This window comes from Pseudophryne corroboree, chromosome 3, assembly GCF_028390025.1.
Source record: "Pseudophryne corroboree isolate aPseCor3 chromosome 3, aPseCor3.hap2, whole genome shotgun sequence".
NCBI classification, from domain to species: Eukaryota; Metazoa; Chordata; class Amphibia; order Anura; family Myobatrachidae; genus Pseudophryne; species Pseudophryne corroboree.
The window spans coordinates 339,837,708-339,857,224 of record NC_086446.1 but is presented as its reverse complement, the minus strand read 5'-3'; the positions used below and the strand labels follow the sequence as shown (position 1 = coordinate 339,857,224).

Here is a 19,517-nt window from a genome sequence, read left to right as displayed (position 1 = left end):
CAACAATACTTGACCAAGTAACAATGCAGGAAAACGAAGCACTGGGCGGGCGCCTAGCATCCTTTACGGACTACGAGAAAAGGATTTACCGGTAGGTAATTAAAATCCTATTTTCTCTTACGTCCTAGAGGATGCTGGGGTTCCATTTAGTACCATGGGGGTGTACCAAAGCTCCCAGTACGGAAGGGAGAGTGCTGAGGTTCCTGCAGAACAGATTGACCAAACTTTAGGTCCTTAGAGGCCAAAGTATCGAACTTGTAGAACTTAGCAAACGTGTTCGACCCTGACCAAGTAGCTGCTCGGCAAAGCTGTAAAGCCGAGACACCCCGGGCAGCCGCCCAGGAAGAATCCACCTTACGAGTAGAGTGGGCCTTAACAGATTTTGGACACGGCAAGCCTGCTGTAGAATAAGCATGCTGGATAGTGCACCTGATCCAGCGAGAAATCGTCTGCTTAGAAGCAGGATACCCAATTTTTGGGGGATCATAAAGGACAAACAGAGCGTCCGACTTTCTGTTAGGAGAAGTTCTCTTCACATAAATCTTCAAAGCCCTCACAACATCCAAGGACTTTGAGGTAATTGAGGAGTCAGTAGCCACTGGCACCACAATAGGTTGGTTGATATGAAAAGCTGACACAACCTTTGGAAGAAATTGCTGACGCGTCCTGAGCTGACGCGTCCTGAGCTCAGCTCTATCTTCATGGAAAATCAAGTAGGGGCTCTTGCAGAACAATGTCCTCAATTCTGACACACGTCTAGCAGATGTCATTGCCAATAGTGTGACCCCCTTCCAAGTAAGAAACTTGACCTCAACCTCCTGTAAAGGCTCGAACCAATCCGATTGCAGGAACTGCAGCACCACGTTAAGATCCCAAGGTGCCGTAGGAGGCACAAAGGGAGGTTGGATGTGCAGAACCTTTTTCAAGAAAGTCTGAACCTCAGGGAGGGCAGCCAATTGTTTCTGGAAGAAAATGGACAAGGCCGAAATCTGGACTTTTATGGAGCCCAGCCGCAGGCCCACATCCACTCCTGCTTGCAGGAAGAGGAGAAACCGTCCAAGTTTAAACTCTCCCGTAGGAAACCTCTTGGATTCACACCAAGACACATACCGTTTCAAAATCCGATGGTAAAGTCTTGCCGTTACTCCTTTCCTAGCCTGTATCAGGGTAGGAACAACCTTGTTCGAAATGCCCTTCCAAGCTAAGGTCTGGCGTTCAACCTCCATGCTGTCAAACGTAGCCGTGGTAAGTCTTGATAAGCGAACGGCCCCTGTTGCAGAAGGTCCTCTCGAAGAGGAAGAGGCCTCGGATCTTCCTGCAGTAGCTCCAGAAGATCCGCATACCAAGCCCTTCTTGGCCAGTCCGCAGCAATGAGGATTGCCTGAACTCTTGTTCTTTTGATAAGTTTTTTTTTTTAAATAAAGTTTTTTTTTTTATTTCGAAGGAGAGTAGTTTGCATACAGACATTGCATAACAGGAACACATTAAACACGTAATGACATGTCCTCATCGGGGAACAGCATTCACTTTCAACTTATTTTCAAACTATGTCATTTGCTCATAGGCGCATAGGAATGTACAGTTATATATACCATTATTTTGCATTATCCGTACACTCTAGTATTCATGAAATCACATTATACTTTGTTTTGTTCCCCCCCCCCCCCCCCCTCAAATATAACTCTTACGGACAATCCGTCCGAGTAAAACCCTTTAAAAGAGAAGAAAACAATCAGAAACCAAACACAGAGAACCCCAGATATAAAAAAATAAAAAAAAAAAAAGAGACAAAAAACATTATGGGGAAGAGGACGCATTGGGGGATACTAGCACTCTAAATCCTACCCTGTCCAGATGGGCACAGAGCCACTCTCTCATTCACAACCCATTGGGTGAGAGGGAAGCCTATGGCCCTAGAAGATCATAACTTGGCAAATCCAGGACCTGTTAGTAACCCTATCACCATTAAGTTGTAGGGTCTGGGACGGAGTATATGGATTCCAGCCATGGAGACCAAATTCTTTCAAATTTAGCGGAGGCATTGTGTTTCATATAAATGTATCGTTCCTTAAAAACAGTGTCGTTTATTAGTGCCTTAAGAGCGGGGAGTGTAGGGCCCTTAGGGGCCATCCATAGCCTCGCAATGCTCACCTTCGCCATTGCACATATGTTGCGAGCATATAGGCCCTCTGGACCAGACACAAAGTCAGAGCTACCCATTCCCAGGATGCAAAATTGCGGAGTAAGCATGGCCTCGTCCACCCCTGTGTTCCCCAGAATCGATCCGACCCCCGCCCAGAAAGCCCGCAGCACCGGACAATCCCAAATGAGGTGCCAAAAAGTACCTGCAGTCATCCCACACGACCCGTCCCGAATTTGGCCAGTCTGGCCGGGGTCATATATATTCTATGCAAAAGGAAGTATTGTATCTGTTGATACCTGATGGATTTGGTAACCGTGCACGGAGTTTCCAAAGCAAGGGCCCAGTTCTCTTCATCTATGGGGCCCAGATCCTGCTCCCATTTGACACGGAGACGTGTCAAAGGATCTATATGGAGTTTGGCGAGTAGATAACCATAAGCATGGGAAATCATCTTAACTCGACCCAGCATACTTACAAAGGTCTTAATGGGAAATGGTATAATTTTAGGGGGGGAATTGGGACTGCAAGGCATGTCTGAGCTGGAGGTATCTAAAAAAATAGGAGTTAGGCAAATTAAACTCATCTTTTAGTTGTTGGAAGGATTTGAGCGTATTATCCGTATAAAGGTGATTTATGGAAATCACTGATTTAGGGGCCCAAACTTCCCTCCCCTCGAGCGCATACAGTTCAGGGAGCCATTTAGAACACCAGAGGGGGGTGTCCGGGTCCAATCCATCAAATTTCAAAAGAATTTTTAGTGCCTGCCACACCTTCATGGCTTGGTATATAAGAGGAGGGAGGAACCGGGCCAAGCTCCCACTCAGCAACACCTGCAGGGGGGATAAGTCGGGGAAGTAGCATTGGACAAATACCCAGTGTAGAGAAGTGACGCCAGTATCCTGCACCCATGCACTAATATGAGACAGCTGAGCGGCATAGTAGTACATCTGAAAGTTTGGCAAGGCCAGACCTCCGTCGCTGCGCAGCCTGGTGAGAGTGTTCAGTTGTATTCTAGGACGTTTGCTAGCCCATATTAAAGAAGACAGGACACTATTCAATTTTCTAAAGAAGGATGGATGAATATATACAGGGGATTGCAGAACCACATATAGAATCTTAGGTAGTATTATCATTTTTACGAGGCTGACCCTGCCAGATACAGTCAATGGAAGCTTACACCAAGTCTTGGATTTACGAGTAATTTGTTGCATGATCGGATCAAGGTTCAAAGGTGTAAAGTCAGAGGGGTCATTGGTTACCTGAATCCCAAGATATTTAAATTTCGCCGTCCAACATAGCGGTAGGGAGATTTTAGGAGCAGCAGGGGGGGGGGGGGGGCAATCACAGGCATAATAGAGGACTTAGACCAGTTAATATGAAGGCCTGAATATACACCGAACTCCTCAATCAATTGCAACACTGTAGGCATAGACCTGGTGTAATCCTGCAGAAAAAACAGCATGTCGTCAGCGTAAAGGGCAATCCTATCCTCACGAGGGCCGGTATGAATGCCCACCACGCCTGGGTGGGACCTTATTAGACAGGCCAAGGGTTCGATGGCCAGGGCAAACAAGGTTGGGGACAGAGGACATCCCTGCCTGGTCCCGCGAAACAGGCGGAACGAGGGAGAGATATAGCCATTCACTGAGATCCTGGCAGTCGGGTGCTGATAAAGCAATTTAATCCATTTTATAAAATTAGGCCCGAAACCCATAGCTGTCATGACCTCCCATAGATAGGACCACTCGATACTGTCAAATGCCTTGGCGGCATCCAGTGAGACCACTACCGAGTCAGAGGGGAAGTCATATGGGATTTGTAAGATGGTATATAATCTACGTAGGTTAATAGAAGTGGACATCCCTGGCATAAAGCCGGTCTGGTCGGAGTGGATAATGGAAGTAATTACGGTGTTGAGTCGAACTGCTAAAATCTTTGCCAGGATCTTAGCGTCAGTGGGAATCAATGATATCGGTCTATAGGATTCTGGGGATCTAGGGTCTTTTCCGGGCTTCGGGATCACTATAATAATCGCCTCCGCCATAGAGGGGGGAAGTTGATCATTAACAAAAATATCAGAATACAGGGCGTGAAGCCTAGGACCGAAGAAATCAATGTGGGTCTTGTATACCTCTGAGGGGATGCCGTCATAGCCCGGTGCCTTGCCGCTGGGAGACAAGCCAATAGCCGCCGTTACCTCTTCCAGAGTTAAGGGTGCCTCCAGCATCTCAGAGGCCTCCGGGGGGAGTGTGGGTAGGGGAATATTACTTAAATAAGCGGAGAGGTCTGATGTCGAGTCTACCAGTTGTGAACTGTAGACCTCAGCATAGTAGGAGCGGAATAGCTGCGCAATTTCCGGCGTGGTGTTCACAAGGGCGCCATCGCTACCGGTCATCTGAGCAATTGTAGAACCTGGGCGGTCACTGTGCACCAATCGAGCCAACAGGCCACCTGGCCTATCGCCCTGCATGTAAATATTAGTAGCCTGAAATAGAAGCGAGCGCGAGTTTTTATCAGACAGATGAGCCACCCATGCCGACTGGGCCGCCAGCCAGCGTACCTTCAGCGCAGGGGTGCCATCCACCAAGTATCTAGATTCCAAATCCCTGGCGTCACTCTCAAGGGCTCGCTCTCTCTCCCTGCAGGACATTTTGAGGGCAGAAATACGTCTAATATACGTTCCCCTTAGGAATGCCTTAAATGAATCCCAAACCACTGTTCCGGGGGCCGAGCCTACATTGTCAGTAAAGTATCCCTCCCACTGAGTCACCTGGTCAGAGCAGTCACCTATTTGCAGCAGCCAGGAAGGATGCAGTTTCCAATAAGATTGACCCCTCTGGCTCACCATAGCGAGAGTCAACACCATAGGGGAGTGATCAGATATACCCCGGGCCTCGTATTGGACGTCAACCACCCTAGGGAGAAGAACGGGGGAGAGTAGGGTCAGATCGATCCTGGAGAACGAACCATGCGTGCCAGAGAAACATGAAAACTGTCTAGTCGTAGGGTGCCGAGCTCTCCACACATCCACCCACTGCAAATTATTCAGGAAATCAGCAAATTTAGTAGGACTAGAGCGGACCCCAGCAGCCTGCGGAGAGCGCCATCTGTCTAAAGCTAAATTCATGACATTGTTAAAGTCACCCAAGCAGATTACCGGGGTGTCCGGAGAGGAGGCTATGAATGAAGCGGCTTGCTGTAGTACATCGTACGAGAATGGGGGGGTATATAAACCGCCAGTATGTAGTAGGGTTGGGAACTTAGTCTACATTCAAGGAACACAAATCGACCGTATTTGTCAGTCTTGACCGATACCAGCTCAAATTGGACCGATTTCTTTATCAGGATTGACACACCCCTGGAGGAAGAGGAGTGAGAAGCGTGATAGGCCCAGCCCACCCAGGGTCTTCTAAGTGACAGTAACCTATTCCCCTCCAAGTGAGTCTCGCAGAGACATGCAACATCCGGGCCATATTTCCGAAGTGTAGTTAATACTAAGGAACGCTTTATCTTATTATTTAAACCTCGAACATTCCATGTCAGAAATTTCAAATTAGCCATAGATCTGGTAATATTCTATGTAGTAACCTAAAGATACAGTCCAGCGAATATTCCTGGAAATTGTTAGTGAGGGTAATAACAGTGCTATACTACTCAATCCCTGATTCTTAATCGACAGTATCCAATGCATCAGACATACTTCCCACATCAAAATGAATGTACTCCAAAACAAATTTAAGCATGAGAAAAATAACAAACTATAGAAAGAAAAAAACTTGTGTAAGGCACAGCAACAAGCTGTTCGCTGAACTCTCCCCCCTCCCCGTATACCACCCCTAACTTCGGCATACTTAAATCCCAAACTATCGTTTCTATCTCTCAAGGGCTAAATACTAAACAAAACCCTTAACCAAAGTCAAGCGATCAAGAGAAAGAAAAGAAAAGTCCTGAGCCACCAACGCCAAGGGGGGGCTCCCTGGACAATGGGTAGATGCCTCTGGTGGTCCCAACCGATCATTAGACAGTGCAGGGCCTCAATCCGGGGCCATCTGGCGCGCTCCCGGAGCATATCTGTCCAGCCATTGGGCCGCCTCTCTAGGGGAATTGAAGAATTTGGTTTCCCCGTCCGCTACCACCCGGAGTCGGGAGGGGAATAGCATAGAGTAGGAGACGTTCAGGTCTCTGAGGCGCCTCTTGATAGGCATAAACTGGGCTCGATCCTTCTGGACCTCCGCGGCAAAATCAGGAAAAGCAGACACGGTAACCCCGTTTCTGGTAAGGGGGCCTTTTGTGCGTCCCAACCGGAGGACCGAGTCACGGTCCTTATAATGCAGAAATTTGGCGATGAAGGTGCGCGGAGGGGCGCCAGGAGGTAGAGGACGAGATGGTATCCGGTGTGCACGCTCCACCGTAAACTGTGCCGTGAAGGATTCAGCGCTGTACAGTTCCTTAAGCCATGACTCCAGGAAGACCTCAGGCTGGGAGCCCTCCTCCTTCTCCGGCAGGCCCACAAATCGCACATTATTTCTACGCAGCCGACCCTCCATGTCTAGTAATTTGGATTGAAGGGATGTTATTTGCTGGGTTACCGTGGAAATAGATTGTTTCATAGGACCGCACATATCCTCCAGATTCGAGACACGGGTTTCTACCTCTCCCACTCTCTCTCGTATGCGCTGGACGTCCTGCCGAAGCAGTGAGAGATCACACTGCACTTTCTCCATCTTATCTGAAAGACGCTGTTCCGATCCAGCTATTGCCTCCAGCACTTGTTGAAGAGATGGAGCTGCGGGTGTGTTAGGGGATTCAGCAGCTGTTGCAGATGGGGAGTAGGAGTGGGACGGAGAGGCCCCCTGCGAAGCGGCCTGCGAGGCCCGTTGGTTTAGTGGGTTAGGTTGTCTGGCAAATTTCTCCAGCTTCGCCGCAGCCGTGCGCTGGCCGTCCCGAACCATGACGGACAATAGGTAGTAACAGACACTCCGGTATAATCTCAGGTCAAAAGCGTAGAAGGAGACTTCAGCAATGAGTGAATTTTAGGGTTGTAATAAGCAGAAACACATCCGCAGCTGGTCTCCAAAGTAGTAGGCAAATGTAAAAGAAAGTACTGGCAGCGTCCCAGAATATAGGTGAGAGCAGGAGCGATGCAGTTATTTAGTATGTAAAATAAGACAGCAACTGAAGTCAAAGTGTAATTTGATCCCAGGAGGTAGAAGTCACTCACCAGTTACATATCAGTCAGCCTTTAAGTGAGAGTGTTCCCTCTATGACTGGAAGCAGCAGTCCAGAGCAGTGGGGCCGGGAATCTCCAAAATTGAGGCCGGGGATCCGGAGGAGGTATAGGCCGCAAATCCGGAAGTATGTCTCCTCGGCCGTACAGACCCCGGGGAGAGCGGGGAAATCGCCTGCCGGTGCCCTGCAGCGTAGGGAAGAAAAGCAGGGTATTCAGGCACACCAAAGGGGCCAGGATATTACAGGAGGATGTTTAATCCAGGGAGCTCCCGGGATCTGCTTCCTACTCCTGTGCTGCCGTGGCCACGCCCCCCTTTTGATAAGTTTTGATAAGTTTGAGAATCGGAGGGAACACATACATTGACTTGAACACCCACGGAGTTACCAGGGCATCCACTGCCACTGCTTGTGGATCCCTGGACCTGGAACAGTACCGTCTTAAGCTTCTTGTTGAGACGTGAGGCCATCATGTCTATTTGAGGTACGCCCCAAAGACTTGTCACCTATGCGAACACCTCTGGGTGGAGGCCCCACTCTCCCGGATGGAGATCGTGTCTGCTGAGGAAGTCCACTTCCCAGTTGTCCACTCCCGGAATGAAGTTTGCTGACACCACCACCGCGTGTTTTTCCGCCCAGAGGATGATTCTTGTTACCTCTGACATTGCAGCTCTGCTCTTCGTTCCGCCCTGTCGGTTTATGTAGGCTACCGTCGTTACATTGTCCGACTGAACCTGAATGGCCTGATCTTTCAGAAGATGTGCCGCTTGTAGAAGACCGTTGTACACGGCTCTTAGTTCCAGAATGTTACTGGAAGGATGGATTCTAGACTTGACCACCTTCCTTAGAAATTTTCCCCTTGAGTGACTGCTCCTTAACCCTGAGACTTGCATACATGGTTAGGAGGATCCAATTCTGAATCTAGTAGGTGAGAGGTTTGCAGCCACCAGAGGAGCGAGATTCTGGCCTATGGAGACAGACATATCCTCTGGGGTATTTGAAGATGGGATCCCGACCATTTGTCCAGGAGATCCAGTTGGAAGGACAGATAATGAAATCTTCCGTACTGCAGAGCCTCGTAGGAGGCAACCATCTTCCCGAGAAGGCGAATGCACTGATGAACCGATACCCAGGTAGGCTTCAAGACCTCCCGAACCATTGCTTGTATCACCAACGCTCTCTCTTCCGGTAGAAACACCCTCTGCACTTCCGTGTCGAGGATCATCCCCAGTAAGGACAGTCTCCTTGTCGGCTCTAAATGCGACTTTGGAAGGTTCAGGGTCCATCCATGATCCTGGAGCAGTTGAGTCGTGAGAGCAATGCTCTGTAACAGCTTCTCCCTGGAAGACGCTTTTATCAGCAGGTCGTCCAGATAAGGATTTATGTTCACACCCTGCTTGCGGAGGAGTAGCATCATCTCCACCATCACCTTGGTGAACACTCTTGGTGCTGTGAAGAGGCCAAACGGCAGTGCCTGGAACTGATAGTGACAGTCCAGTAGCACAAATCTGAGATAAGCTTGGTGAGGCGGCCATCGGGATGTGAAGGTACGCATTCTTGATATCCAGGGATACCAGGAATTCCCCTTCCTCCAGACCTGAGATAACCGCACTCAGAGACTCCATCCTGAAGTTGAATTCCCTCAAGTAGGGGTTCAATGACTTTAGGTTTAATATCGGCCTTACCGAACCATCCGGTTTCGGTACCACAAACAGGTTTGAATAACAACCCTTGTTCTGTAGGTGAGGTGGAACTGGAACAATGACATTTGACCTTAGCAACTTTTGAATGGCTTCCTGTAGGATAGCACTTTCTCTCAGCGAAGCTGGCAAGCCTGTGAGGTGGGAGTTCTTGAAACTCCAGTCTGTACCAATGGGTAACAATATCCAGTACCCAGGGATCCAGACATGAGGACGCCCAGACATGACTGAAATTTCTTAGTCTTGCTCCCACCTGCCCGATCTCCAGGCTAGGAGGTCCACAGTCATGCCGAGGATTTTGAGGAAGCACGTAAACTGACTGGTACACCCACGGTGTCACTAGAGCGTCCACAGCTATCGCCTGAGGGTCCCTTGACCTGGCGCAATATCTTTTTAGCTTTTTGTTGAGGCGGGACGCCATCATATCCACCTGTGGTCTTTCCCAACGGTTTACAATCAATCGGAAGACTTCTGGATGAAGTCCCCACTCTCCCGGGTGGAGGTCGTGCCTGCTGAGGAAGCCTGCTTCCTAGTTTTCCACACCCGGAATGAACACTGCTGACAGTGTTAGCACGTGATACTCCGCCCATCGGAGAATCCTTGTGGCTTCTGCCAACGCCATCCTGCTTCTTGTGCCGCCTTGTCGGTTTACATGGGCGACAGCCGTGGTGTTGTCTGACTGAATCAGCACCGTCTGGTTTTGAAGCAGGGGTTCTGCTTGCCTTAGGGCATTGTAAATGGCCCTTAGGTCCAGAATATTTATGTGTAGGGAAGTCTCCTGACTCGACCATTGTCCTTGGAAATTTCTTCCCTGAGTGACTGCTCCCCAACCTCGGAGGCTTGCATCCGTGGTCACCAGTCCTGAATGCCGAATCTGCGGCCCTCGAGAAGATGAGCACTCTGCAGCCACCACAGCAAAGACACCTTGGCCCTCGGGGACAGGGTGATCAGCTGATGCATCTGAAGATGCGATCCTCACTTGTCTAACAGGTCCCACTGAAAGTTCCTTGCATGGAACCTGCCAAAGGGAATTGCTTCGTAAGAAGTTACCACCTTTTCCAGGACTCGCGTGCAATGATGCACCGACACCTGTTTTGGTTTTAGGAGGGCTCTGACCAGAGATGACAACTCCTTGGCCTTCTCCTCCGGGAGAAACAACTTCTTCTGTTCTGTGTCCAGAACATGCCCAATATCAGCAGACGCGTCGTAGGAACCAGCTGCGACTTTGGGATATTCAGAATCCAGCCGTGCTGTTGTAGCACTTCCTGAGATAGTGCTACTCCGATCAACGACTGCTCCTTGGACCTCGCCTTTATAAGGAGATCGTCCAAGTACGGGATAATTATAACTCCCTTCTTTTGAAGGAATATCATCATTTTTTGCCCATTACCTTGGAACACACCCTCGGTGCCGTGGACAGACCAAACGGCAACGTCTGGAATTGGTAATGGCAGTTCTGTACCACAACCTTGAGGTACTCCTGGTGAGGTGGGTAAATGGGGACATGTAGGTAAGCATCCATGATGTCCAGTGATACCATGTAATCCCCCTCTTCCAGGCTTGCAATAACCGCCCTGAGCGATTTCCTTTTGAACTCGAACTTCCTTATATAAGTGTTCAAGGATTTCAATTTTAGAATGGGTCTCACCGAACCGTCTGATTTCGGTACCACAAACATTGTGGAATAGTAACCCCTTCCCTGTTGAAGGAGGGGGACTTTTATTATCACCTGCTGGAGGTACAGCTTGTGAATTGCCGCCAGTACTACCTCCCTGTCCTGGGGAGTAGTTGGCAAGGCTGATTTGAGGTAACGGCGAGGGGGAGACGCCTCGAATTCCAGCTTGTATCCCTGCGATACCACATGTAGAACCCAGAGATCCACCTGTGAGCGAACCCACTGGTCGCTGAAGTTCCGGAGACGCGCCCCCACCGCACCTGGCTCCGTCTGTGGAGCCCAGCGTCATGCGGTGGACTCAGTAGAAGCAGGGGAGAATTTTTGTTCCTGGGAACTGGCTGTCTGGTGCAGCTTTTTCCCTCTCCCCCTGCCTCTGGGCAGAAAGGAAGCACCTTTGATCCGCTTGCCTTTCTGAGGCCGAAAGGACTGTACCTGATAGTACGGTGCTTTCTTAGGTTGTGAGGGAGCCTGAGGTAAAAATGTCGATTTCTCAGCTGTTGCTGTGGATACGAGGTCCGAGAGACCATCCCCAAACAATTCCTCACCCTTATAAGGCAAAACCTCCATGTGCCTTTTAGAATCAGCATCACCTGTCCACTGCCGGGTCCATAATACCCTCCTGGCAGAAATGGACATTACATTAATTCTAGATGCCAGCCGGCAAATATCCCTCTGTGCATCCCTCATATATAAGACGACGTCTTTAATATGCTCTATGGTCAGCAAAATGGTATCCCTGTCGAGGGTATCAATATTATCTGACAGGGTATCAGACCAAGCTGCAGCAGCATTACACATCCATGCTGAAGCAATTGCAGGTCTCAGTATAGTACCTGAGTGTGTATATACAGACTTCAGGATAGCCTCCTGCTTTCTATCAGCAGGCTCCTTCAAGGCGGCCGTATCCTGAGACGGCAGTGCCACCTTTTTTGATAAGCGTGTGAGCGCCTTGTCCACCCTAGGGGATGTCTCCCAACGTGACCTATCCTCTGGCGGGAAAGGGTACGCCATCAGTAATTTTTTAGAAATTACCAGTTTCTTATCGGGGGAACCCCACGCTTCTTCACACACTTCATTCAACTCATCTGATGGGGGAAAAAACACTGGCTGCTTTTACTCCCCAAACATAATACCCTTTTTAGTGGTACCTGGGGTAATGTCAGAAATGTGTAACACATTTTTCATTGCCGTAATCATGCAACGGATGCCCCTTGTGGATTGTGTATATGTCTCATCCTCGTCGACACTGGAGTCAGACTCCGTGTCGACATCTGTGTCTGCCATCTGAGGTAGCGGGCGTTTGTGAGCCCCTGATGGTCTTTGAGACGCCTGGGCAGGCACGGGCTGAGAAGCCGGCTGTCCCACAGCTGTTACGTCATCCAGCCTTTTATGTAAGGAGTTGACACTGTCGGTTAATACCTTCCACATATCCATCCACTCTGGCGTCGACCCCGCAGGGGGTGACATCACATTTATCGGCACCTGCTCCGCCTCCACATAAGCCTCCTCATCAAACATGTCGACACAGCTGTACCGACACACCGCACACACACAGGGAATGCTCTGACTGAGGACAGGACCCCACAAAGTCCTTTGGAGTATGCCAGCACACACCACAGCGCTATATAATTAGGGATTTACACTAACACCAAGTGATTTTTCCCTATAGCTGCTTTACATGTATAGTTTGCGCCTAAATTTAGTGCCCCCCCCCCCCCCCCCCCTCTCTTTTTTACCCTTTGAGCCTGGAAACTGCAGGGGAGAGCCTGGGGAGCTGTCTTCCAGCGGAACTGTGAAGAGAAAATGGCGCCAGTGTGCTGAGGGAGATAGCCCCGCCCCCTTCACGGCGGACTTCTCCCGCTCTTTTATTAATATTATGGCAGGGGATTTTTGCACATATATAGTTTATTAGACTATATTATGTGCTGTTTTGCCAATTTAAGGTACTCTAATTGCAGCCCAGGGCGCCCCCCCCAGCGCCCTGCACCCATCAGTGACCGGAGTATGTGGGGTGTGCATAGGGAGCAATGGCGCACAGCTGCAGTGCTGTGCGCTACCTTAATGAAGACCGGAGTCTTCAGCCGCCGATTTCCAGGACGTTCTTCTTGCTTCTGGCTCTGCAAGGGGGACGGCGGCGCGGCTCCGGGACCGGACGACCGAGGCTGGGCCTGTGTTCGATCCCTCTGGAGCTAATGGTGTCCAGTAGCCTAGAAGCCCAAGCTAGCTGCAAGCAGGTAGGTTCGCTTCTCTCCCCTAAGTCCCTCGTAGCAGTGAGTCTGTTGCCAGCAGATCTCACTGAAAATAAAAAACCTAATAAATACTTTCTTTACTAGAAGCTCAGGAGAGCCCCTAGTGTGCAACCAGCTTGAGCCGGGCACAGATTCTAACTGAGGTCTGGAGAAGGGGCATAGAGGGAGGAGCCAGTGCACACCAGATAGTACCTAATCTTTCTTTTAGAGTGCCCAGTCTCCTGCGAAGCCCGTCTATTCCCCATGGTCCTTACGGAGTACCCAGCATCCACTAGGACGTCAGAGAAAAATAATTCAATGTCACTTCTATCCATAGAATCTAAGTCCTCTAGTAAAGTGCCTGACCACTTTACAATGGCTTTAGAAATCCATGCACAAGCAATAGTAGGTCTGAAAGCTACGCCATTTGCTGTGTATAAAGATTTGAGTGTAGCCTCAATCTTGTGGTCTGCCGGCTCTTTTAAAGCAGTGGACCCAGGTACAGGTCAAACCACTTTTTTGGACAACCTAGCAACAGAAGTGTCTAGCACCGTCGGGTTTTCCCACTTTTTCCTATCCTCCTCAGGGAAAGGAAAAGCAATGAGAACCCTTTTATGGATCTGAAATCTTTTCTCCGGGTTTGCCCAGGATTTTTCAAACAATGCGTTCAATTCTTTAGATGCAGGGAAGGTAAGGGAGGCTTTCTTATTGTCAGTAAAGCAAGCCTCCTCCACCTGCTCCTCCACCTTATCAGTGATGTGTAAAACATCCCTATTAGCCTCAATGAGTTGCACCCCCTTAGCAAGGGATGCCTCTAAACCCCCCCCCCCCCCACCCCCACCCCCCCCGGTATATCCCCATCACCGTCCTCTGAATCAGAGTCGGTATCCGTGTTGACATGCATTATATTTGCAAGAGCACGCTTTTTATGATATACATCAGGGGTCTTGGATGAGGTAGTGGGAGTTGAATACGACAAAACCTCCACAGATCTTTTCAAAACCTGTGTTTCAGTCTCATTATGAGCAATCCTAGATGAAATCTGGGATATCATTCCCTTAAGAGAAGCCACCCATTGGGGTTCGGATTCAGAGGGCTGAGACAGTATATTGCATTCCTGAGTACATGGAATAGACTCCTCTGGAGAAGATACACACTCTGCAGCACAAGAAACAGAGGCCCTCATTCCGAGTTGTTCGCTTGCTAGCTGCTTTTAGCAGCATTGCACACGCTAGGCCGCCGCCCTCTGGGAGTGTATCTTAGCTTAGCAGAATAGCGAACGAAAGATTAGCAGAACTGCTATTAAATAAATCTTTGCAGTTTCTGAGTAGCTCTGGACCTACTCACAGATTGCGATCAGCTCAGTCCGTTTCGTTCCTGGTTTGACGTCACAAACACGCCCTGCGTTCGGCCAGCCACTCCCCCGTTTCTCCAGACACGCCTGCGTTTTTTTGCAAACGACGGGAAAACGCTGAGTTACCACCCAGAAACGCCCCTTTCCTATCAATCACTCACCGATCAGCAGTGCGACTGAAAAGAGCCGCAGAATCCACAGCAAAACTGCTAAGTTTTTAGTTAAATAACTAAGCGCACGCGCCCTACGTGCCTTGCGCATGCGCAGTTTACAACAAATCGCAGCATAGCGAAAATCGGCAACGAGCGAACAACTCGGAATGACCCCCAGAGTCCCTACACATGGTAATGTGAGATATATAAACATACACACACAGGAAAATGTCAGACACAATTTCCCCCAGAGTACCTTCAGAGAGACACAGAGTATAAGGAGCCAGCACACACACAGCGCCCCAGTAGGCAGTTATATGATAAATGCCTGGCGCTGACTGATTAACCCTAATAGATTAAACAGCAATAATAACAGTGAATAACACTCCCCCCCCTTCTATAACCCCCTGGTACCGCACAGGATTGCTAGGGTTATGTGGAGGGTCAGCGTTCCCTGTCAGCGTCTCTTGGTTGTGATCTGCAGGGAGAAATTGGCGCTGGTGAGTGCTGGATCCGCTCTGAGAAGATCTGCCCCCTGTAATGGCGCATCTTCCCGCACTTCTGATTTTATACTGGCCTGAGGTAAATCGTTGCTAGCAGCAGTACAGAGTCCCTGATAGCCATAGTGACCAATGTTTAGGGTATTGCGCTGGGCCAAGGCGCCCCTCTCAGCGCCGCACAACTGTACCTCTGAGCCCTCCGGAGCGCAGCCTTACAGCGCTGCGCTCCTACCCTTGTGCCGCCATTCTCGCTAGTGACCCTCTTATTGGGGCACCGGCGTCATACTCACCACCTCAATCTTCTGCCACTGTTAGGGGGTGGCGGCAGTGCTGCGGGAGTGAGCGGTCGCCTCGGCGGCTTGCGACCATCACCCTCGGGAGCTCAGTGTCCTGTCAGCGGAGATAGGGGCCATTAACCTCTAGGGTTGGATCCTACTTCCCCCCTAAATCCCACGAAGCAGGGAGGCTGTTGCCAGCAGTCTCCCTTTCCCTAACTCATTAAAAAAAACAAAAAAAAATCTAAAAGAACTCCTAGGAGCTCCCCTAGCTGTGACCGGCTCCACCGGGCACATTTTCTAAACGGAGTCTGGTAGGAGGGGCATAGAGAGAGGAGCCAGCCCACACCATTAAACTCTTAAAGTGCCCATGGCTCCCAAGGGACCCGTCTATACCCCATGGTACTAAATGGAACCCCAGCATCCTCTAGGACGTAAGAGAAAGATAAATAAATTTTTTACGGTTCATACTGCTCAATTATTACCAAGCGATGCACAAAACGTTTAATAGGGAGGCAGTCAATTTACTGCCTGTCGGGATCCCAGCGGTCAGGATACAGATACCGGAATCCCGACAACAGCTGAACTACTGGCAGCTGGTTACCCGTCTTGGGTGGTGGTCCACGCCACCACCCGGGTCGCCACCGGGCCAGAAGCGTGGCGAGTGCAGCGAGCCCACGAGGGGACATGCTGCGCTCGCCGCCTGTCGGTCTCCTGACCGCCGGGATCCCGACCGCCGTGATCTCGTACTGATTCCGTTTAATCTATAACACACGTTGGTGAAATTACTGAATTCGAAGGCAATAACAAGAAGATAAACCAATTTAATACAAACTTTTCCACCAGAAGGCAACATAAAAGTTACTAACAAATTACCAGATTATCAAATGGAGTATGTGAATGAAATAATAAAGTTTGTATTTATAGTTTAAACACGTGGGTCGGGATGTAATGATTCCCAAGTTCGGCAGCCATGCGGGAATTACATGAGAAAATAGTAGTTCCACAAATGTATAACTTGGGAATTGAGAACAGTACGCCTAAATATAAGGCTGGGATTCTTACTTATATATTATGCTATCATGAGAATCCTCACATGCGCAAGCTTGAAGTGTGGGTATTTAAGGCCCATTCAGTTCATGCATGGTGCACAGGTGTATTCATTACACACTCTTGTCACAGGTGGTCTGGAAACACAAGAACTGAGGACCAAATTTGAGAATCAATGAGCTAGGGGAAAGGCTACAATATGAACAGCTCTCAGTAGCAGACTGATCCCTGAACACTGACAATTTTTAATATTCATTTAGCATTTATTAAAACCATTTTCTCAACCACCCTTCTTCTGATCCACTTACAGAAGTGTCTGGATATGTTGAATACCTGTATATAATCTCATACCTCCCAACATGACCCTCTCCAGGACTTCCCTCTTAATTTCTGATTGCCAGCACCTGTGGTGAAACACCTGTCTTATCCATTAACCTGTTCAAAACAGGTGCTGGCAATGATACATTAAGAGAAAAGTCCAGAAGCAGAGCATTATGTCCCTCCTGGAGAGGGTCATGTTGGGAGGTACGTAATTTGTGTTTTTGTTAACCACACCTCTATAAAGAAAGTATATATTTGGGTAATCTATTATCTGGTGCATACCAGAGATATAGGGCCGGATGTAAAGCGTCCAAGTTTGCTGGACATGCGGGTTGCCAGCTGAACTCGGACGTTTTTTTAAAGGGGCAAACAAGGCATGGTTTTGCCTTGTAAATGACTGCCCCTTTAAAAAACGTCTGAGTATGGCCGGCAACCCGCATGTCCGGCAAACTTGAACGCTATTACATCCGGCCCATAGTAGTAAGTTAAATAAATGCAGTATGCATCCCCACACAAGTGCATAGAGAACATGAATATGTGAGATGCACTACATGGGAAAATACATTATCTTTCTTCTCAGATTGATATTTATGGATGTCGCATTTACATACAATAGGTACAGTTCCAGTTCCTAATTACAAACATGTCAATGATCGCACAGAGTTTATCATTTTGTGGGTCCCAGGGACCAATCAGTGAAAATATTTAGGGCCCTATTTCACTATTTCTGGGTCATATCATAATTTATGACACAAAGAACAACCCAGCATCTGTCCCCAGGACATTCCCTATATCCACAGTCTGGCTTCCCTGCTGTATGTCCCCTTGAGATCTGCGTTCTGCAACTTGGATTCCCACCCAACACTGTCTCTTTCTCCCTTACTGATTGGTGTCACAACATAGACCTCTGATGTAACATCCAGATATTAACCCCTGGTTTACTTACACACAGAGCAGTCAAAAGATAAAACCAACTCATATTTCTATGAGTAATTATAACCACATTTATATATAATTTCCCTAATTCTGAATTAGGCCATAATCACGACATATGCACAGAGAGTTATTAGTACTGGAGGGCCGGGGAACATCACTGCATAACTGAAGCTTACTAATGTCAACATTATTATTTTTTATGTCTAATTTCAAATATTTCTACTAATTTGACCTTTATTGTCCATAACTACTGTCCTAATAAAATGCTGCAATACTCCAGTAGATGAAATTAATAATAATTTAGAGAAAAAGTGCTTGCTAAAATATATGATTGCACAGAGTCCTAGTGAAGTATGTATGGGTTACATGCAGGAGTGAGCAAGGTGGGAGGAAACATTCCATGCACACATATATGTTCAACTCACCGCAACATGTGACACAGGCTTTCACAAATACATGTGAGTGCAGAGAGAAGTAGCAGCTACAAGACACAAATGCTACAATTATTATACTGATCCATTTTAAGAAACACTGGGGCAAATGTATTAAGCCTGGAGAAGGGTTAAAAAAGTGATAAAGTGATAAGTGCAAGGTGCTAACGCACCAGCCAATCAGCTCCTAACTGTCATTTTTCAAATCCGTAATGATTGGCTGGTGCGTTTTCGCTTTGCATTTATCACTTCTTTATACATCTGCCCCATTATTGTACTAAAACATTGTTATGTTTATATAAATTATAAGCTTAGTAAAGCATAGAGCAACTGTTGCTCTTGTACTAAGCTCATTTTGTGAGTCAAATTAATCTTCATTAAACAGCCTATCAGATCACCAGGGACTAATGACATCACTGAGGCAATTCATAACAGATATTCATTAGACACTGCTTACTAATGAATTGATGAACTATTTTTGTAACAATCTTTTTAGCCCAGAAAATCCATTGTGTGTATGAAACGTTCACTTTGACATGCATTCATTCATTACAATATATAGTATGTCAGTGGGTTCATTCTATGAACTTTAGGACACAATACATGAAAATACATTTTTACATAACCGCTAACATTTTAGTATATTTATGCAGCTAAAAGATTGTAGTATATTGTGTGATAATTAAAAATAAATATATTCATCGCATATTAATTTCCTGCATGTCTAAACATTGCACATATATGGAAGTTGCTTAAGTGGATGCAAAAATAGGATTTTGATACATACCGGTAAATCCTTTTCTCCTAGTCCGTAGAGGATGCTGGGGTCCACTTCATGACCATGGGGTATAGACGGTTCCGCAGGAGTGTCAAAGTCGAAAAATATCATAATGCATATGACTTGTACTAACCCCATGCACATGCCCGCTGCTCGTGCACTCAGTCCGCCGTACGTGCACATATCCGCAATTTGCGTAAGATCGCTCCGGCGATCGTGCGCATGATATGGGTATTTACGGCGGAGTTTGTGAGCGTGTAGCGTGTTATGAGAACATAGCATATTTAACCCATATAGCGTATTTTGTAGATATATTTCCCCTAGACCATGTCAGCGAGTATTATTAGTTTAAACAGTTCCTGGACAGAGAGATTCTCCTTTGAATGATAGGAAGGGTCAGATAAAGGTTGGAAGGTGATGTCTAGTATCCAGCTGTAGGGTATTTTGAGGGTAACATTCCGGTGTTAGTTAGAGAAAGATCGCTAGCTCCTGCGTATAGTTATGTACAAAAGTAGATTATGAACATTAACTGTATTTACTGTAAATTACATATGCGGCGGGAATCCAGAGGATACCACCCACAAGAGCAGTTGAGAATGACATCGCCCACCTTTTCAAATTCACCTATGACCTTTGCTGTAATGTGGAGACATATCTCTGTGTCCAATGAACAATGAGATTACAGTGACCATTGTATTGTGTATGCATGTTGTGTATATAAGGACCATTGTTGCCTGGCCGGTCAGAT

The 19,517-nt window shown here is 47.8% G+C and overlaps 1 protein-coding gene across 2 annotated transcripts in view; it reads right to left on the bottom strand.

Annotated features, from left to right (window-relative positions):
- The window catches only part of COPZ2 (COPI coat complex subunit zeta 2), a 324,698-nt gene that overhangs the window by 36,446 nt on the left and 268,735 nt on the right, over positions 1 to 19,517 (bottom strand). For both annotated transcript variants that reach the window (XM_063959624.1, XM_063959623.1), the window contains one exon: positions 17,986 to 18,041. In XM_063959624.1, the coding sequence (XP_063815694.1) occupies positions 17,986 to 18,041 (56 nt within the window). The remainder of the gene's footprint in view (positions 1 to 17,985; positions 18,042 to 19,517) is intronic.